A 21,712-nucleotide genomic window follows, 5' to 3' on the forward strand; every position below is an offset into this window, starting at 1 on the left:
AGATATATTGAGATATATTGACATATTATATTAGCTTCAGGTGTACAACATGATATGGTATTTGTATATACTGCAAAATGATCACAATAAATCCAGTTAGTACCATCACCACATACAGTTATAAATTTTTTTCTTTTGATGAGAACATTTAAGATCTACTCTCTTAGCAACTCTCAAATATACCATACAGTATTATTAACTGTAGTCACCATGCTGTACATTACATCCTCATGACTTATTTTACAACTGGAAGTTTGTACTTTTTGACCACTTCACCCACTTGGCTCTCTCTTGGAAAGAAGAAATCTGAAGAGAAAAATCTTTCTTAAATGTGAACCACTCTCTGGGTTTGTTTTTGTTGGAGGTATTGCTTTTATTTTCAACCTTCACTTAGAAAAATTTGTAAGAAAAGTATTATGAACACATATACCTTTCACCCAGATTCACCTATTATTAATGCTTGCCAGTTTTGTTTTCTCCTCCACATATATTTTACTACTGCTACTATTATTTGCAAAACCGCTAAACCACTTGAAAGTGTGTTGCAGTACCATGATCCTTCACCCCTAAATATTTCAGCACATATCTTCCAAACACAAGGACATCCTTTTTGTGACCACAGTACAGTTATTGACTCAGGAAATTGAGCACTGATGCAATACTATTAATTGAATGTATAGACCATGCTTAAATTATGCCAATTGTCCCAATAATGTCCTTTATATAAATCTTACTCCAATCTAGGATCCAACCTAGGCTCACACATTGAATTTAGTTGTATTTCTTTGATCTCCTTTAATCTAAAATAATTCCTCACTCTTTGTTTGCTTTTCATAATGTTGCTATTTTTGAGGAGCATAGGCCAGTTGTTCTATTGAACTACTCCCCACCCCCCTCCCCAAATCTGGGTTTGTCTGAGGTTTCCTCATGATTAGATTCAGGTTCTGTATTTTTGCCAGGAATACCACAGAAGTGATGGTGTGTCCTTCTCAGTGAAGCAATCCTATCAGGAGCCATATGATATCAATGTTCGTTCCACAACTAGTTATGTTGTTTGATTACCTGGTTAGGGTGTTGTCTACCAGATTTCTCCACAGCAAAGGTATCATTTACCCTGGGTTATGTTTTGAAGTTAGACCTATAGTTCTTAGGCAGGATGGTCAGGAAGTACTTAATCACCAGCAGCTCCAGGATCAGCTCCTTGATGCGTGTCTCTGGCCTCAGCCACTGATAATTCAGAGCTGCTCAAGGCCCAGGAATCTCCTCTCCTTCATGCAATATTTATAGAGCAACTAACACATGTCAGGTACTGACTGAAGAGCTGAGATATATCAGTACATAAAATCAAGATTCCTGCTCTTGACCATTCTTAGCTAAAGTAGCAGGGCTCCCTCTGCTGGGTCTCATCAGTGACTCTCCTGGGGCATAAGACTAACAGGTAACATAGAGAAAACTAACAAAGACAGACTTTGTAAAGGATCAAACCCAGTTTACCTTCCCACATAGTTTTATAATGTTTGTATTACTGTCCAGGATTATTCTCAAATCATGGTTAACAAAAAATGATGTATTTCTTGGAGAGAAATGTGTAGAGTGTAGGTGGGTTGAAATCCAATTCAAAATAACAGCTTTTATCAAGCAAGGACAATGATACTAAGTAAAGAGATACATTCAAAATCATTATACGCAAATCAAAATGGATCCCTAAAAACATGTACAAGTAACCCACAGGAAGGCAGGAAAAAGAAATCAGAGAAGCAAAACACAGAGAACAAACAAATAAAAGATAGACTTAAGCCTTAAAATACCAATAATTACTTTAAATGGAAATTGTCTAACTGCACCAATTAAAAGACAAAGATTGGCAGTGTGAACTAAAAAACATCACTCAAGTATATGCTGTCTACAAGAAACTTCAAATTTAACGATATAAGTAGATTGAAAGTATAAGGATGGAAAAAGATACATCATGCAAACATCAGTCACAGGAAAGGAGGAGCAGGGTCTATTCTTTCGCTGGCTGTCTAGATTTAAGAAAGTGCTGAAGAAAATGTTAATAAGGAAGATTAAACTTAAAAGTGTGTCACATCTATAGCTGTTACATCGTGGATAGGACAAAAAAGTGAGGAAATATTCTTCTAGTATTTGAAAACTATTATCAGCTTTAGCAAAGATGTCCCTCACGTCATTGACCGAGGACACAGGTAGTGCTGAAGCTGAAAGAGCTTTCAGTTGTGTAAATATAATTTGTAGGTGAAAATGCTAGAATGAAAGGATTGGTTTTCCCTCCTCCCTTTCGTTCTTCTTCGTCAGCTCAAGGAGCTGTGTTCACAATGAGAAACGTAAGCCCTGGGCTTTAGCTATGATGGCCCCACTAGATTCTGAGCTACTGGAGGCCAAAACCTCTATGCCCTCCTCATTACTTAGAATATAACCCACCCTTTATTTTATCAGGAAATGCTAATTATGGGGTGGGGATCAGAAAGCTTCTGCAGGCCACCCACTTGTGGTTAGAGGCTTGGTTAAGCAGGGAGGGAAACAGAGACAACTCACCTCACACATTCTAAGCTCTTAGATATTCCACTGTCCTCGACTGGTTCTCAGAGAAGTAATTTCAACATCAGGCCATGCTAAAGCTAGTTAGAAATCAAAACATTCTGCAAAAAACAAAACACAAAAACTTGAATTCAGTAGAAAAATATATTTTTTTACAGCTGCCCTTGTGTACTTTGTCATTGCATTAACCGACACTTCATTGCCTTTAATAAAGCTAATTACAGGCAAATTCCTTGTTGATGTTTATTTTTCTAAATCTGAAACTTTTCCAGCATTTATGACCTTTATAAAAACTTTTCAATGTGGCATCTCTGATGTCCTTTAAATAATGAAGTTCAAGAAACATTTTATCCAGTAAAAACAAAATCTTGGGTTTTACTTGAAGTTATCACCAAACACCTGGGCAAGGTGTCCAGTTGTAGTAGATTCTCTGGTGCTTAATCAGGGCTGAGCTTCCATTGCACGCTCCACCCCATCCACCCTACTGCCAGGGCTTAGCACAATGTGGCCTTTCTGATGTTGGATCAGTGTGGCTCTCTGCCTATAGGCCCTCCCACACTCTTCAGAGTGATGGGGTTTTTCCTCAGAGTGGTCTCTCTTATGCTTTTTGAGATCTGACTTCCGGCTGAAGGCTCATCCACATTCAGAACGCTGAAAAGCTTTTTCTCCTGTGTGGATTCTGAGATGGTGACTAAGACCTGTCCTTTGACTGAAGGCTTCACAGCACTTGTCACATTTATAGGGCTTCTCCCCGGTGTGACTTCTCTGATGTATGATAAGGGTTGAGCTCATGCTAAAGGTTTTTCCACACTCGGCACATTCATAGGGCTTTTCCCCGAGTGGATTCTGTGATGTATTATGAGTTCTGAGCTCCGGATAAAGGCTCGTCCACATACAGGACATTCAGAAGTTTTCTCTCCAGTGTGGATTCTCTGGTGTTGGTTAAGTCCTGCATACTGACTGAATGCTTTTCCACACACTTTACATTCATATGGTTTTTCTTCACTGTGAATTCGCTGATGCTCAAGAAGATGTGAACGCTGCCTAAAGGCCTTCCCACATTCATTGCACTCATAAGGTTTCTCTTTGTTGTGGAATCACTGATGTTCAACGAGGTCTGAGTTGTGGTGGAAGGCTTTCCCACAGTCCAGACATTCAAAAGGTTTCCCTCCAGTGTGGAGACTTTGATGCTTTGTAAGAACTGACCTCGGACTAAAACATCGGCCAGATTTACTACATTGATGGGGCTTTTCTCCAGTGTGGATTTTCAGATGTTGGAAGAGGCCTGCCTTCTTTTTTTTTTTTTTTAAAGATTTTATTTTTTCCTTTTTCTCCCCAAAGCCCCCCAGTACATAGTTGTATATTCTTCATTGTGGGTCCTTCTAGTTGTGGCATGTGGGACGCTGCCTCAGCGTGGTTTGATGAACAGTGCCATGTCTGCGCCCAGGATTCGAACCAACGAAACATGGGGCCGCCTGGACGCCTGCCTTCTGACTGAAGCATTTGCTACACTCTTTACATTGATAGGGCTTTTCCTTGCTGTGAAGCCCCTGATGCTGGGTAAGTTCTGCATGTCTGATAAAGGCCTTTCCACATTCTGTGTGTGAGTACAGTTTCTCCCCAGTGTGGATCCTCCTATGCATCTGAAGGCCTCTGACACACATGAAGGTCTTCCTACATTCATCACATTTCTATCTTTTCTCACCTGTGGCATCCCCATCTTGCATTTCTAAACTTCCAGTAGGCCCACCATCTCCTCTGTATTTGGTGGGCTGAGACATAGTTTCATGATGTCCATCAGACCCCTCCCTACGTGGTTCTGTTTCTTCACAAAGTTCCTGCTTTGTGTCTAATGTCATGTTCTCAGTCCTCACACCACCATCTGAAAGAACAGACCATACAATTTGAGCGGAAAATACAACTCAAAAATAATTTAAAAGACAGCTGGAAAGGCTAATTTTTATTTTAGGGTAATTTTAAGAGAGGATAGTATATCTTCTCTTTATTTAGTGTTAGGGGTTCAGAGAAATGTCAGTTAAGGTAGAAGGAATGGTAGTAACAGAGGTGTGGAACTGAGAAAGAATAAAGCATGGCGAGTTATCAATAGAGTACTAAAGTTGACAGGATGTCACTTCTGCGATTACATAATATTCTAAGTTCCATCTCACTAGTGGACTCTCTACGGACACCTTCCTTGCTGGCTTGCTGACTGTGATGAAGAAAGCCACAGAATGAAGCCTATGTGGCAAGGAACCAAAGGTGGCCTCTGGCTAGCATCCAGCAAAGAACTGAGGCCCTCTGTCTAACACCTTGTAAAGAACTGAGTCCTGCTAACATCCATATGAGCCTGGAAGTGAATCCTTCCCCAGTTACAACTCAGATGAGACCCCAGCCCTGGAGCTTTGATTGCAACCTTGTGAGAGACCCTGAAGTAGAGGGCTCCGCTAAGCCAACCCAGACTCCTGATCCACAGAAACTATGAGATAATAAATGTGTGTGGTTTTCAGCCACTAATTTTGTGATAATTTGTTAAGCAGCAATTGATAACGCATATACCACTAGTACAACAATACAAAGCTTCTTAACTGTATAAACTACTACAATTAAAAAGAGAAGATGAGGGAAAGCAAACCACACATTGAAAAGCTTCAATATGAACTCATGTTTTTTAGGAAAAAAATGTACATCTAGCTCTGCCAATGAAATGTCCTAGAAGCAGTGTTACCCTAGTGATAAAAAACACCCCTAGCACCCAGACTTTATTCTTCATTAAAAGGAACCAAGGTTCAGAAATGCTTGATACCAGATCTGGGGTATAAGGAAGGTACAAGGGGAGCCCAGAACAATTTATTTTGTTCAAAAAGAAAGCATTGCCTAAAACAAATATAATGTTATGTTGATTATACCTCGCTAAAAATAATTAATTTTTAAAAAAGAGAAAACATTCAAAATTAAAAGGGTCATGGCAATCAAGAGATATGAGTAACACTGAAGACATCCACACAAGCCAAAGATGTGCCAATCTGAGCATTCAAAAGAGTAATAACGGTGGTGGTTTGAGACACATCGATTCAACGAAAATTCCTAAAAAGTTAATGATACTACACAAAGTCCTAAAATCTCATGACGCCATTTGAGGTGCCTATTAAATCACTGTTTGAATTTGAAAATTGCTAAATAAAGGGGAAAAAGTGAGCATCACTCATGACTGCCTAGTAGGAAGTGACCAAATAGACATATCTGATGAGGGAAAGCTTCATGATAAAGAATACCAGTTAATAACATACAAGGAATGACAATTATAAAATCATTCTGCAGCCCTTAATAAAATGGTTGACCCATATAAGGATTATCAAATATTTTGTATTTTATTGATAGGAAACTGGCCATTCACAAAGTACCAAAGTGATACCATATAGTTAGTTACAAGGAGAAAAAACAGCCGTTCAATTGAGGGATCCCACTGTTACCATTCTAAGCCGGTGATTTCATAGTGGGTCAGCCAGTATTAACGTCTCCTATTACCTAATATTAATTCTAGCCAAAAATGTTTAACTTGAATCCTTCAAGCCTTTAGATCTAAATTCCAGTTTATAGGAAATACAGGGTATATGGGCAGCAAAGTAAATGATACAATGAGGAAGCAACCAGAAAACTCCAGAGGATGGGAAACTGGCCTGGGCTGGTCAAAACGTCTGGGCTATGGGGAAAAATGGGTGAGGAGGACTGTTCTAAAGTAAAAAAGAATTAAGAGGCATAACAACCAGACGTAGAATGTGGGCCTAGAGTCTATCCTGGTTTGGACAAATCAGCTTTAAAGACATATTGGGAAAAATGGGCCAATTTGAATTTGGATTGAGTTTAGATAACATTAAAATGTATTGATGGGGAATAGGAAAGATTATCAACAGAACAAAACAGGTTATAAAACAGCATATAGAGCATGAACTCTTTTTGGTAAAAGGTGTGTATACACGTACATATACGTATATAAATACATATGCACATAAAAAAGATATACATAAATAAAATAAAAAGTCATCAGTCGTAATCTCTGGGTGATAGAATATCATGCTTTATCTTCTTATTTTGTGACTGTATCTTCTAACTTCCTACAATGCATATATAATTCTTTGGTAATAATAAAAGGTAACTTTAAAAAAAAATCAATACAATTTTACAGTATTAATATTCTACAGGGTCTACTGAAGAATGTATGCATCAAAATACTTAAGAATAGGGACCGGCCCTGTGTCCGAGTGGTTAAGTTCACGTGCTCCGCTTCGGCGGCCCAGGGTTTCCCTGGTTCGGATCCTGCGTGCGGACATGGCACCACTCATTAGGCCATCCTGAGGCGGCGTCCCACATGCCACAACTACAAGGACCCACAACTAAAATATGTAACTATGTACTGGAGGAATTGGGGAGAAAAAAAAACACTTGAAAATAATATTTGCTACTAAACTATATGCAGAAAATTCAGCTATGGATATTTAAAACTGACCATACTACTGATGCTATGCTGAGATGACTTATCACCTTTTAATCATTATTAGCTAGAATGTTACCTTTGTCATGACCTTTAATAACCCTCATCACAAGAAATTAACATGTCAAACTCCACAAAAAAACCAACTCAAAGTTCATTTCAGTCCAAATTCCCTAGAGAAATTCTTGCCTCACCTCTTTCCTCTCATGGTTGGGGCTCAGGTCCTTTGCTCTTGAGCTGGATCACTCAGAGTTAAACCCAGGTGTATGAAGATTCTTCATCTAGTGTCTGAAGGGTCATTGTTTGCAAAAGGCTTTTCTGTTCCAGAGCACAAGCTGAAACCTGGAGACAAGCAGAACTCAATAAGCCTGTAAGGATATCATGAATTTAACAGGGACTAAACCTCAGGGAGAAGTCCACAAGAAATATCCCCCAAGACTAGGAAGAAGTAGAGAGAAACCAGAGCCTCATTTACTTGCTGGGGCACTTAGAAGCAGCAAGAAAGGTAAGCAAAACAAAGTTTGATCAGATCTTGTTTCTGTCACTTCACTTACTAGCCATGTTTCCTTGACCAAGTTACACAACCTGTCTGAACTTAGTTTCCATGTGTGATAATGACCTACTTCTTAGTTGCTGTAAATGTTGAGTGACCTGTAAAACAAGGAGCACAATGCTCATGGAATGCCTTCAGTAACTTTTTTTTTTTAAAGATTGGCACCTGAGCTAACATCTGTTGCCAATCCTTTTTTTCTTCTTCTTCTCCCCAAAGCCCCGCTATATACATAGTTGTATATTACAGTTGTAGGTTCTTCCAGACCTGCCATGTGGGATGCCACCTCAGCATGGCCTGATGAGCGGTGCATAGGTCCGTGCCCAAGATCCGAAACAGTGGAACTCTGGGCCACCAGAGTGGAGAGTGAGAACTTAACCAAGTGGCCACGGGCCCGGCCCCTGCCTTCAGTATCTTTACTCACCATCCCTGAATCTACTGGTTCCCACCCCTCCCCTCCTTAGAGCGCTAGCTTAGCAAGAAGCTCTGTTCCCTGCTGAATGCTGGGCTTTCCCATTGTTCTCTGAGCCTCCACACTTCAGAAAGCTTTACTTTCAGCTTTCCCACAACCATATCAGACTACTCTCCTACATGTACATTTCTCTTTCTTTCCAGATCCTCCAGCATGGTCACTGCCTCCTCCCCACTCTCTGGATGATGCTCCTGCACCCAGGCCTGGAGCTCCTCAGGCAAGATGGACAGGAACTGCTCCAGCACCAGCAACTCCAGGATCTGCTCCTTGGTCTGTGTCTCTGGCCTAAGCCATTGATGGCAGAGGTCCCGGAGCCTGCTCAGGGCCAGACGGGGTCCAGGGGAATCCTGGTAGCAGAACTGTCTGAACTGCTTCCTGAAGATCTCCCAGCCAGGGAGCTGGTTCTCTGGAAAGCTGAGACCCTGATTCCTGGGGTGGTCATCCTCCAACTTCACCTTCCCCATCACAGGCCCCTGCTGACCCCATGGGGCTTTGAACAGCAGGCTGGCAGGCTTTCTTGTGTCCACAGCCATCCGACCTGGCTTCTGCTAGAGTTTCAACTGGAGGCTTCTGAGGGCACCCTGGGGAATAAGAATTAAGGGATAAGAGGATAAATGGGAAATACCGTGCAGAACCCACACAAGAAAGAAGACCTGTAACTAGTGTAACCAATTTTATTCATTCATTTAATCCACGGATACTTACTAGAGACCTACCTTGTAGAAACTGTTCTAAGTGTTTGAAATACATTAGTCAACAAAGCAAAGATCCCTGCCATCATGGAGCGTCCATTCCAGATGGGGTAATCAATAAACACAATAAATATAAAAAGTATCTAGTATGTTAGATGGTGGTAAGTAAAAATACCTTATGGAGTTGGGGAGGGGGAATACAAGCTTAATGGAAGGGTTTAAGCTTCCCTGACTTGGGTTTAATGGAAGACTCCGCCAAATGCGACATTAAGTACGGGTATGTGGTAGCTAGCCTAAAGCAAAGCTTTCAAGACTTATCTGTTGGCACAGAGTTTTCCCATACTTGAATACATACGACCCAATTTGGGGGAGATAAAAAAGTCACGAATCACAGTCCGTAGAGCATTCACCTGTTTTCATGTTAATTTGGCAAAACTGAGAGAGAAATCCCATTCAGAGTCACACAGCGCCAGCGGCCCGGGTTCCGTCCGAGCTTCGGAAGGAGGGCTCCCAACCCGGGTAAACGGTCCCGTCTGGTGGCCTTGCAGCCGGCCCTTCCCAAGCATCCGAGAGAGACGCCTGCCCCCAGGCACGCAGACCCGTGCCACTCAGGATGCCGAGCGTCCCCCAGCCTGACCCGGGGCCGGTGCTGGCTCCCCGACGCGGCTCAGCACGTCACGAGCTTCGCAGGACCCCGACTCCCGGACTGCGAAAGTCGAAGCCGAGACCTGGGCGAGAAAGACCCACGGGGGCGCAGACCAGCGGCCGCAGGAACCAGCCGCTCAGGCGCACGCCCAGCTTCCGGCGCCTCCCGGAGACCACGCCCCCGAGCGCGCGGCCGCGCCCCGCCTCCGCCCACATGCCCGGCGCCTGCGGGTAACCCTGCCGGCAGTTACGCTGCGATTTAAATTCGAGCAGTTTGGAACGAAAGGCCATGGAAGCAGCAACCGAGCTGATGGATAAGCTAAAGTCGGTTCCTGGATCTCTGCAGTTAACAAAAAGGTCTCGGACTCTCGCGTCTTGCAAACTCGGCAGGATCTCTTAACTGAAAATCTAGTGGAAGAATTCTTGATAACAAAGACAAAAACGGATTGCTCTTTTCCATAAGGGGCGCTCCCGTGAGGCAGGCCGTTCGCGGTCAGCATCACTAACCTGTTTGTCTCTTCTCTGCCCTTTTCCTGGGCGCTGTCGTCTCCTCTGCCCTGCGTCCGGAACCCTCTCCCTTTAAGGAAGGAACACTATAGCTAGACTTTGGGATGTCGTCAGTGTAACTTCTCTCAGATTGTTTGCTTGTAATGTTTCAAATAGTGCAAGAAAGGCTTGTTTTCCCCTCCCCTCTTTAACCCTTTCCACCATAAGTTTAGAGGGCTTTAACGAGAGAAGGTAGGTCTTCAGGTTTCTATTTCCTTTGTTTATTGAGCCCAATGCTTCCACTATATTCTAAGCTTTAAGTGTCAGAAGCAAGGATCTTGTATACTCTCTGGTAAATTATTGTAAAATTTTTTTTCTTTTTACAATTGGAAGTGTGTTTTCATATGTTTGTTTAACCTCTCAGACCTCTCTTTTCTCTAGGTCCCACCTAATGAAATTCCATTATTTAGCCTGGAGAATGCTAACCAGCTAATTAACAAATGGCAGAGATAAAGGCATTTCCTGTATTAGATATTGCCGCAATAACGCTGTGTAACAAACCACAGTAAATTTCATGGGCTTCCAAGTATTTTTTCTCTTGCTCACAGATCTGCTGCTGATCTAGGATGGATCAGGATAGGCTGGGTAGTCTGTGGTAAGGCTTCAGGTAGACAGGGCTTGACTCTGGGCTACAAGGTAGGCTCTTTTCTGCCCTGCTTGTGTTCTGAGCACCAAGATAAAGCCACAGCATCAACTTAGGGCAAACTTCTCTTGGTGGAGCACAAGATCCAAGGTGTATCAGTCAAGGTTTGATCAGAGAAGCAGAACCACTAGGCGATAAATATGGTAAAGGGTTTATTACAGGGATTTGGCCTTACACTACTCCGGGAGTTGGTTAAACAGTCTGTGAGGCTCTTTTCATGTGTGTGGTCCTGGAGTCTGAAGTCAACAGAGTAGGCAGTCAGGAGGGGAAGATGGATGTGAAGTGGGAGAAACAAGGACAAGCTGCAAGCTAGAAGACATATCAGTCTCTCATCACCTCCAGTTCTCCAACTTTGATAGTGGGGGTGTCTGCCAGGAAAATTTTGGGCTCTTCATGGAACTAAACAAGTGCCTGGCCCAGGAATCAGAGAAACTGAAGCTGGAAGATGCGGCAGATGAAGCAGTAGATCGACAGTGTGAGCTGTAACGATGCTTCATGTCGTGCACTGACCTCCTGAGCCTAAAGGAATACGGCAACTGCTTCGTTTCTGCCTTCCAAATCTCCAATGTCTCTTGTGACCCACACTAATAGAGAGCTATGCAAGGAAAAGAATTCGTGGGAATATAGTTCTGGCTTAGCTAAGATGACACAATATAAATCTAAGCACATTTAAGGCCTTTGCTTATTTCACTAACATTCCATTGGCCAAAGCAAGGTCCATGCCCACTCCCACATCAACCAACCGGGAACTATACTCTTCCCACAGTGGAAGCAAGGAAATGAATATTTGCTGCCCAGTAATCCAAACTATCATTTCCTTTCCTCTTTAGCTAATGAAAAGCAGATATTATTCTGAAGCACAAGGCTAGTTTTAGGAGGATTCATAGGTGTGTCAGCCAAATTCTCTTGTCCAGCATTGAGACCTGTAGGAAGCTATGAGGGGAGGAAGCAGTTCCTGGAACCCGGAGATAAGATATGGCTACTTGACAGCCTTAGGCGAGGAATACAGCCAACCTAAAGCAACCTCGGAGGGAGGCAGCTAGAGGAAGACCTGCCTTGACCTCACTCTCTTCCCACTCTCCAATTTCCTGGACCTCCTGTTGGCTGTGGGTCTGTTTCTATGGGGGCTGGTAGTGGTGGAAGGGAAGCGGATAAAAACTTTTAGACACTGGGTCTGAGGTGCCAGCAGGACATCCTAGTGGACATTTCCACCAGAGATGATACAATAACTGATACAATACCAAAATCCTATTTATCCTTAAAGTCCCACAAATGCCCACCTTCTTTATATACTTTCCCAATTCTCCCAGGCAGAATTGTTTCTTGATTTGTGTTCATCTGTCTTTCTTAATAGATTATAAATTCATCAAGTTTGAATCCATGTTTTATTTACATTTTGTATATACCCTTAAAATGCATGACATATGAATGCAATAACCATTCTTTAAACACATAATATCTTCAGAAATGTGTACTAGCCAAGTCACTATGGAGAGAGCTCTAAGGTTAGGAAAGCCCACAAAGGTCAAATTATCGACATTTATAATATGTTTTTACTATTTTTAAACCAAATCAAGAAATATCCGATTTTTTAAATTTCCTTTTTTTTTTTTACATTTTTTTTACAAACAGCCTATCAAAAAGGTCAAGGATGACTTCCCCTTGTTTCTATTTAGTTTTCTCTGCCATTAAATAAAACGCTCTTCTAAAGTAGTCATTCTTGAGATAAGCAAATTCAAATGTCTCTAGGGCGCAGATAGATAATGAAGCTGGAGGGTGGAGACTGGAATGAACTGGAGAGCGCATCTACAGAGGTCTGGCCCAGTGACACCAGATCTTAATTTTTCAAAATAATATGGAAATCCAGATTTTTACATAAAGTGTCTACATTTTTTAAGTTGGCAACTAATTCAATTCTTAAAAACAATGAATGAGCTACACAAAAGTCTGCCAAATGTATCTGATCCTTAGGATGCCAGTTTTCATCTCTGGCATAGTTCCCACTTTCAGAAAAGCTCAGCGTATCAACACACCTCTTGGGAGAATTCATCCAGTTGGTTGAAAATTCCTCAAATGTACAAGTATTCTGTGAAAGTCTATATTTTAAATTTCAAGCTACCTAACTTCAGGGAGATTTAATGTTCTATCCACTTTTCTCTTATTTTTGTCATAGATGTTTCTTGACTGTTCCCTCTGGCCTATAGACTTCAACCGCACCAGTACTTCTTACCTGAGCCTTGAAACAAGGCAAAACAAAATAAGTGCTTTGACGGCAGTAGAGGTGAACAATTAGCACCTCCAGAGTTTTCATGGTTGATATTTATTTGTACTATTCCCATAAAAATATGAATATAGTGAAATACCCAACTTTTATAAACTTTCTAATTTCTCAAGTCCTCCTAATAGTGAAAAGCATATTTTATTCAAAGTCAAAAGAGAAGACAACAGTAAAGTTTCTTAGACTGTCTAGTCCAAAGACTGAAAAGATAAACGAAAACATAATGAGGACACAAGCATCCAGATGACTACTGTGGTCAGTGAGGGAGCTGAGCTTGAAGTCTCTAGGGGTTTTTAGCATGAGAAAGGCAGAAGGGTGAAGCATTACAGATGTACCTGATGTCTCTTTAGTCTCACTATCAATATGTGATCAAGTCCACCTGGAGCGCTGGATGGTCAAAGGTATTTCTGGGTTTTTTTTCCCTAGAGGTAAACAGGAGGAGAGATGTTTATCACTGAGATTTCAAAAGAAAAAGAGGACATATGAATAAAGAGTAGCGTTGAGGATAACAATATACATGATAACTTTCCTAAAAACTATGCTTCTTCCATAAGTTGACAGCGTGAGCAGCAAGGCCTAAAATTTCATGTTCTGCCCTGACATCTTTGAGCCTCACAGGGACCCAAAGGCTCAACCATGAGTTCCTCTGCTCTTGTCAGATATGCCTCCCACCCAGCGGGAAACGACCCTCACCTGGCTAGCTCCCCATCAGCTGGACTAGCTGCACTCCTGGCCCTCAACCTTACAGGTCTGACCTCCTTGCCTGCCCAGGAAATTATTCAAACAAACCAATTACATCCTCCTGAGGAAACTAGGGATCACCTCATCCTCTCATTACTAAAAAGCCTGAATCTCAAAACCCCTATTTATTCACTGTGCTCCTGAGTGGCCCTATGTGGTGTGCTGTCCTCCTCCCCTGGCTGTGAGTATAAGTGACTAATAAACTGTTGTCAATCCCATGTGTCCAGTGTTGAGTGTCATGTGTTCGGCCATCCTCAGAATCCTAGGGTAGGACTCCCTCCCTCACCAATAGGGTGAAAGGGAGGTGAACAAACAGCAAGCTGCGTCACTGAGCAGTCATTATTAAACTTAACTTACCAGCTTACCCCTCATATAATTTTTAAAATAGCATCACTTTTCCCACTCATTCTGATAAGTTCTCCTTTGCGTAGTATGCACAGTAATAGTCTCAGTGGGCCTCTGTTCAAAATCTGAGAGAAACTGTATCATCTGGATATTCAGGGTTTTTGACGACAGTCATTTCAAAAAGCAAAAGTGTGAAGGACCACAAAGGAGAAGGATCAAAAGAAAGGAGAAGAAATAGCAGCATCTACAGCTGAGTCAGGCCAATACGTGAGCAGTTTGCTCCACTGACAATGGACTGGAAGCTCCAGTTCCCAGCTCCTTTCAATCTGATGTTTGAGATCACTCTCCTAGTTTGACAACCTAGAATAACAATGGGAACGGAGATGCCACATCCCTGATTTCTTGAATTTGCTACACAGTGATAGGGTCTGTATTCAGCATAGCTTTCTAAAGAGTTCAGTAGGGCCTGATTTATGATTAACGGCCTTACAATTAGAATAGAGACACAGACTCCTGCCCTCTGTGGATTATCTGATGACGAACAAGGCTTGACCACTGAATGAAGGCTCGTCCACATTCCTCACACTGATGGGGCTTCTCCCCAGTGTGGATCCTCAGGTGCTGAGTAAGCCTGGTGCTCCCTCAGAAAGCTTTCCCTCATTCCTTACATGTATAGGGTTTCTCTCTAGTGTGACTTCTCTGATGTTCCATGAGTCCTGACCTCTGACTGAAGGCCCTCTCACACTGATTACATTTGAAGGGTTTCTCTCCAGTGTGGATTCTCAGATGTCCAATAAGGTGAGAACTTTGACTAAAGGATTTACCACACTCTTTACACCCATAGGGCCTCTTACCAGTATGGATCCTCTGATGAAGAACCAGGCCTGTGTTTTGACTGAAGGCTTTCCCACATTCATTATACTGATAATGTTTATTTTATTATGAATTTCTTGGTGTGAAAGAAGGGCTGCTTTATAACTGACAGCTTTTCCACACTGATTACATTTATAAGGTTTCTCCCCAGTGTGAATTGTCCAGTGCCCGATAAGCCCTGAGCTCTGAGCAAAGGCCTTCCCACACACCTTACATTTGTGTTGTTTTCCTCTTGTAGGGTTGACCTTTTGCTGTTCTGATTTACTCTCATATTGAAAAGTTTCTCCACACCTTGTATACTGGGACACATCCAAGGAATTCCTTTCTGCAGAAATCTGCTTTGGAGCCAACCCACCAGCCATGTTCCTGGTCTCACCTCCTGTGAGAGAGCATGACATTATTTAAATGTCACATGTCCCACATGAGGTCTTGATGACAGATTAGTAATAATAATTAATAACATTACTGAATGCTTTACTAATATCAGGGGTTGTGCTAAATAATTAAGAACTATCACCCTAATGGTTTTTGCCTATGAGTCATAGAGAACAAAAATAAATAAATAAAAGGATTTTGGGCCCCCGCCCAGATCTAAAAACTCAGAATGGCAGGAAAGAAATGAAAACTTCCCAGGAGTCTTCAAGGGTTCCCAATTAACATATCTTCCAGTATTCATCCCTTGTGTAGTCCATTCCCCTCCCACAGAGTATCTAGGCTGGCCTATGACTTTCTTTATCGAACAGAATGTGTTGGAAGTGATGCTGTGTCAGTTCAAGGACTAAGACTTTTAAAAGGTGCTTTTGTGCTTTTAAGATCCCTGAGTTATCCTGTAAGACGTCTGGTTACCCTGCTAGAAAGATTATAGAGAGAGTGAGAGAATGAGAACCGGATGCCCATCCATCTCAGAGTCTCACTAAGCCTAGTTTTCCAGCCCTCTCTTGCTAAGGTATGAAACATGTGAGTAAAGCATCTTGAGCATCATAGGCCAGGCAAGCCCCCAGATAGCTACAGCTCAAACTGATATCATGTGCAGCAGCAGAACCACCCTGCTTATTCTAGTCAACCCACAGAACTGTGAGAGATAATATAATGGTTGTTCCTTTCAGCCACTAAGTTTTGGGGTAGTTTGTTACAATAGAAATAGAGAGATAAAACACCAAGTGATCAGCCAGATTTTGGTGATGCTCATAGCAACACTATGAGCTGGGTAACAGATATGGAACCTGGAAGTTAGAAATTAAATAACTGGCCTGTGATCACATGGCTAGTAGGTGGTAAAGCCTGGCCTGGAACCCATCTATTTGAATCCAAAGCCTGTCCTCTTTATTTTTACTACAAAAGATATAGATACTCATGGTAAGAATTTCAACAGTACAAAAGGTATAAAAGCAAAAAAGTCCAAATTCATCTTTCTCCATCACCCTGTATCCTCCTTTTCCTTTCCCAGAGGTAATCGCTGTAGCTTTGTTGCCCATGTAATGAATCTCCTGCTTCAATCCAGTGGCTGTCAACCTCTGACTGTATTTATTAGGAATTTTTTTCTCCCAATATTTTCACACAAGTGATAAAAGATTTTTAACATAAAGACACCCACTGAAGCATTGTTTATAATAAAAAACATACTGGAAACAGCCTAAATGTACATCAGTAGGAGACTAGTTAATTAATTACAATATACGGATACAACAGAAAACTAAACACCTATCAAAAAGAATGAAGTAACTCTATTGATAAGAATAATATTATTTAGGGGCCAGCCCGGTGGCGCAGCGGTTAAGTTCGCACGTTCCGATTCTCGGTGGCCCGGGGTTTGTTCGTTCAGATCTCAGGTGTGGACATGGCGCCACTTGACAAGCCATGCTGAGGTAGGCATCCCATGTATAAACTAGAGGAAGATGGGCATGAATGTTAGCTCAGGGCCAGTCTTCCTCTGGAAAAAGAGGAGGGTTGGCAGTGGTTAGCTCAGGGCTAATCTCCCTCAAAGAAAAAAAGAAGAATATTATTTCTTCATTTTGTATGTAGGCCACAAACACCCACTGCAACTGAACGAAGGAACTAAGACTGTGGTACCCAGTGATTTAACTAGAATTTAAGTTGCATGAGGGTAGAGACTTTGACTATCTTGTTCACCACTGTATTCCCAGTGCTTAGATTACTACTGGACACATAGTTGATGCTCAATAAATATTTGTTGCATGAATGAATAATGTCCTGAATATTATCATTAAGTAAGAAAAGCAAAATGCAAAGTGTATGTATAGTATGTGTGGTAAAATGTACCAAGGATTTGTTTTAATCACATATAGTAAGACAGGCAGACATGGAAATGACTATCAAGAAGAAGTTTTTTATATTCACAGATACCTAAGAACAGGAGGCATGACATGCCATGAAGGGCCATGTGAGAAAGCATCAAGGCCCATCAGGAGGCAGAAGGGCAAGAGGGGAGAGCATAGTCTAGAGCCTTTATTGGAGTTTTCCCAGGAAGGGAAGAGCAAGACAAGGTAGGTATGCTGAGTAAGCTTAGGATTGGATAGTTTGAATAATTCTGTCAGGCTCTGGGCTATAGAGATGGTCCCTAGCTGTCCAGTACCTGGCCCTAGGGTGATTGAGGGCAGGGGGAATACTGGCATGGTGTGTGAGAGTTTGATAAAGGAGATGGTTAGGGGAGTGGGCTCTGGACTGGTTGGTTTGTATATGAAAGGTGTACTCCCAGGGGAGCCCTTTGCTATCTCTAGGAGTTAGCTAGCCCTGGGAAGCGCAGTCTCTCCAGGATCAAGGTTCCAAATGCCAGAGCATCAAGAATATAGAAAACAAGAAAATATGGTCAATACAGTATGATACCATTTGCCCTAAAAAGGGAAGAGGGACTTGAGTATGCACAGAAAAGTTCTAGAAATATATATTAGAGAATGTTTACAGTGGTTAACTCAGGAATGGCACTTTTATTTTCATTTTAAAACTTTCTATACTACTTGAATTTTTAAATGTAAGCTACCATTATTGTCCCATAATAATAGTACTTTTAATAACTAGTTAAAAAAATATAATACCAGGGCCCATTGCAGTAAATCCATGGTAGATCTGGGCACCCGTATTTTTAAAACAGCTCCCTGTGACTTTTCAGTCAGAGTTGTTAAACCACTATCATAACAGAATTTAAAAAAATATCAGAAATCCCAATTCAAAATTAAGTCAACTCTGGATATGCTCACTTTGTAAATAACCTTTTGGTGTTAAATTTAGTCTGCTATCCCCAGATAGCACTTTTCTCGCCAGAAATACTGCTTTCTAGCAGACACTGCAGACTCTGTTTCCGAAAGACCACAAGGACTCACGTGTTAAGGCCCATCATTCTCTTGCAGAGGACTATGCTTCCAAGGATCACACTTTAGTTGGACAGTCAGTGACTGATCGGCAAGGCTTACAGGTCCTATTGCCTTCCACAGCACTTCTTGTTTGTAGTGTGCATTGGCTTGTACCTAAGGACATACAAGTAGAGCTGGGTTTATGAAAGGATCAGAAATATGGCACGAGCTAAAACGTCAAAAGAAAATTTCCTATGGGCACAGGAAGCAGAATGACAAAATCAACTCACAAAAGAAATAAGCAGCATAGCTTCAAAGAGAAAACAGAAAGACAATACTTCAGCTTAACAAATAATGGTCATAAAATCCTCCTGCTTACACTTTCTTTGCTGGCAGACCCTTGGTGCTCTCATAAATGAACAATGGATTACCCTTTTCCCACCTGTTGTCCTTTATCTCCATGTACTGTCTCCAGATTCTCCAGCACAGTCACCACATCCTCTCCGCTCCGGTGATGATATCCCCACACCCTGGCCTGGAGCTCCGTGGGCAGGATGATCAGGAGCTGCTCCTCGGTGTGCATCTCAGGCTGTAGCCACTTTTGGCAGAGCTTCTGAAGCTGGTTCAGAGCCTCTCGAGGTCCAGGGGCCTCCTGGTAACAGAACTTTCTGAAGCGCTGGTGGACAAGTTCCTGATAAGGGTCCACATTCCCTGGAAGTCCAGTCTTATGTTCCCAAGCATGGTCGTCCTCTTCCTCCACTCTCACTATACTCAGACCCTCCTCCTCCTCTGGAGTGTGGACTACAGGAGTCAAGGTTGCATCGTCTCTCAACTTGGTGGACATCTTGCATTCACTGGCTGAGGATAGGATTCACTTGTCTTATATCCCAGGAGTCTTGAAGAATCTTAGGATCAGAGCACTCCTGTGGGAGGAGAACCCACTATTGAAACAGCAAAATAACGGGAGCAGTCAAGAACCTGTATTACCGGTAATGAAGACTCACCACCATGGTGATAATATTCCTAAGTAGTGTAGTAGCAATGTGGTAACATCCACAGCAAGTAAGGATCATTGAGAAAGTGGACTTGGCTGCCAATATATAGAAAATGCCACATAAATAGCAGCATTAGAACTTCCGTTGCTGTGGAAAATAAGGCCACACCCTCAGGATTTAAAAACTTTTGAGTTTTTAATAACTGCATTACAGGAAGAAAGAAGAGAAAAGCACATGAGCCAGAGGCTGGGGGCCACCATAGCCCACTTTCCAAGGCTTTCTTTTACGTATATGCATAACCTAGCACCCCTTCATAGAACTCCTTCAGCAGGACAGGATGGGTTTTGGGGCACGCCAGTAGAGAAAAAGAAGGCTTCATGATCCTTAGCAAGGTAAGGGAAGGCAGATCTTGTCACCTTAGTAAACTTACTATGATAACATACACATCAGCAGTCATAGAATTCTCCAGTGAAACCTTTATGACTTTTAAAGGAATCATACTATTTATCCAGGGGGTAATACGCTAAAGATCCATAAAGTGGTCATTGTGTTCATTCAGGGAGTAAAGTATTAAGCACCTGTCATTTGAGACATTTCCCGCCCCCCCCCCAATTGTTGTGTAGTGCTGTCGTGACAGGAAAGAACTAGAATTGTGAAGCAAAATCCGAGTCTAGTTTATTTTATACTATGACAAAATAACAGTGATAAATCCAAAACGAAGAGAGGGCCAAATCATCACTGCAGCTCGTTATCAATCATTGCGTGCACGTGTTGGGGGGAGGATAGGATACCCAAGCCGCAGAGACCCTTCCCTCCCCACCCCAACTCTGCCGGGACAGACAACACAGATGGCGCGTTACGCAGCCTGCCTGGGAAGAAGCCCGAACCGCTCACCCGGAGCTCTGGGGATGGCTGGTGTTCCCTGAAGACGACCTCTGGTGGTAATAACAAAGTGAAAAGCTGAAGCCACCATGGCCTGGAGTCAAGCACGAGCCCACGACGCGCAGAGCCAAAGACCCCTGGACCCTGAGTTACTTCCTGTGTCCGCCTAGGAATCCGGAGGCTCGGTCCTCTCTATGATCCTCGGTACTACGGCCCCGGCTCTGCTTTCCCCTCTAGGTGCATCCAGGGCGGGCAGAGCACCTCGCGCTGTGGCGTTTGGTTCTTTATTCCTCTCTCTGCCTCTACGTTCCCTTGAGGAACTCTGAGCCTCTCCGTAAAGTTGAATTCACCCCCCAGCTTGCTAAGACTCACTGTGCTCTAGGCATTAGTTCTGAGCCCTTTGTGTAGTGTATTTATTGTTGATGAGTGGAACCTCTTTTTACATTCTAGATATGAGCTCTTTGTTATATGAACACCGAATATGATGGGTGTTCCCTTTTCACTCTCTTAATGATGTCTTTTGCTGTAGTAGCTTTTTTTTTTTTTTTACTAGTAGACCTAATTTTTTAAGAGCAGTTTTAGGCTTACCAAAAAAAGTGGAAAAAACTCCCACAGGTTGTAATTGGAATCAGAATCACAGTGTCTTTCAACAAACTGGTACAATTCATCTAAATTATCAAATTTGTGGGCATAGAGTTGTTTGTAATATTCCTTTATTATCCTTTTAATGTCTATGGAGTCCATAGTGATGGCCCTCTTTGATTTCTGATACTAGTGAAATAGGTAAAGAGTTAGCCATTGATGATTAGGTAGCTAGGAACTAAAGGTTTTTTTCCTTTTTGCAATTACTGATTACAGCTTTTAGCTGTTTAACCCATCCATTGTTAACTGTGCTGTTTAGGCACTATACTGTCTGACTCCCGCTGGGTTCCTATAGATAAGATCTCTGGCACCTGGGTCATCATGGTAATAGGTGTTTGAGCTGTTTCTCAGGAATCACAACCCCTTTATCCACTCCAGGCTGGTTGAAACCGCCAACTCATCAAGTGGGTCCATGCAAATGTCCCACAGGCAACCTTTTGACCTCAAGAAGTTAAAAACTCTACCCACAGATCATGCTTACATGCCATTTTGGGAGCCTTTGTCCTTTGAAGTGGCATGGCGTCTGACTATGCTTGGGCACTTCATCAATTACCTCACCTCTCCTCACCTCCAATCACCTATCTCCACGTTTCAGACCACCTTGCCTCCCAATCCCATAAATATCCCTGAGTCCCTATTTTTGGGGAAGGAGATTTGAGACTCACACTCCCGCTTCCCCATATGGCTGCCTTGTGATTAAACTCTCTGTCTCTCTGCAATCCTGTCATCTCAGTGTTTGGCTTTCTGGGGGTGAGGCAAAAACAACCTGGCACTGTAACTCTAGTAATTTGTGTCTTCTCTTTTTTTTCCTAGTTAACCTGGCTCGAGGTTTATGAATTTTACTGATCTTTTCAAAGAACCAGCTTTTGGTGTCATTGAGTTTATTGGATTCTTGTTTTCAATTTTATTGCCTTCTGCTCTAATTTTTATTAGTTCTGTTCTTTTGCTTACTTTGGATTTCATTTGCTTTTCGTTTGCTAGTTTCCTAAGGTGGAAGCTTACATTATTGATTTGAGATCTTTTTCTTTTCTTACGTATTCATTCAATGCTATGAA

At 42.2% G+C, this 21,712-nt stretch overlaps 1 protein-coding gene and 1 pseudogene across 7 annotated transcripts; both read right to left on the reverse strand.

The window, feature by feature from the left end:
- Nucleotides 1-2,862: 2,862 nt before the first annotated feature.
- On the reverse strand, nt 2,863-9,565 carry LOC106823136 (zinc finger protein 397-like; annotated as a pseudogene).
- Nucleotides 9,566-11,961: 2,396 nt separating this feature from the next.
- On the reverse strand, nt 11,962-20,394 carry LOC106823154 (zinc finger and SCAN domain-containing protein 23-like). Of its 7 annotated transcripts, XR_011505138.1 has the most exons (5): nt 20,028-20,394; nt 18,581-19,061; nt 18,169-18,312; nt 15,040-15,209; nt 12,218-13,293 (listed from the first exon to the last, which is right to left on the reverse strand). XR_011505138.1 is itself a non-coding variant. In XM_070515443.1 (4 exons), exons 2-3 carry the CDS (start codon nt 18,980-18,982, stop codon nt 18,172-18,174), a joined length of 543 nt encoding a protein of 180 aa, XP_070371544.1. In that variant the 5' UTR covers nt 18,983-19,061; nt 20,028-20,238; the 3' UTR covers nt 11,962-13,293; nt 18,169-18,171. The 7 variants fall into 7 exon arrangements, 6 of the variants coding, with proteins under 6 accessions (XP_070371544.1, XP_070371545.1, XP_044632130.1 ...); XM_070515443.1 differs by lacking the exon at nt 15,040-15,209 and having other exon boundaries at nt 11,962-13,293; nt 20,028-20,238; XM_070515444.1 differs by lacking the exon at nt 15,040-15,209 and having other exon boundaries at nt 12,895-13,293; nt 18,581-19,058; nt 20,028-20,155.
- Between the last annotated feature and the right edge of the window lie 1,318 nt (nt 20,395-21,712).

Source organism: Equus asinus, chromosome 8 (genome assembly GCF_041296235.1).
Source record: "Equus asinus isolate D_3611 breed Donkey chromosome 8, EquAss-T2T_v2, whole genome shotgun sequence".
Classification (NCBI taxonomy): Eukaryota; Metazoa; Chordata; class Mammalia; order Perissodactyla; family Equidae; genus Equus; species Equus asinus.

What these genes read in the sequence shown, in the direction of transcription:
- LOC106823154 (XM_070515443.1), bottom strand. Translation starts at nt 18,982, where the DNA reads ATGTCCACCAAGTTGAGAGACGATGCAACCTTGACTCCTGTAGTCCAC. An exon ending in ATGGAGATAAAGGACAACAG is followed by an intron (nt 18,313 to 18,580) that starts GTGGGAAAAGGG and finishes GTATGTCCTTAG; the next exon opens with GTACAAGCCAATGCACACTA.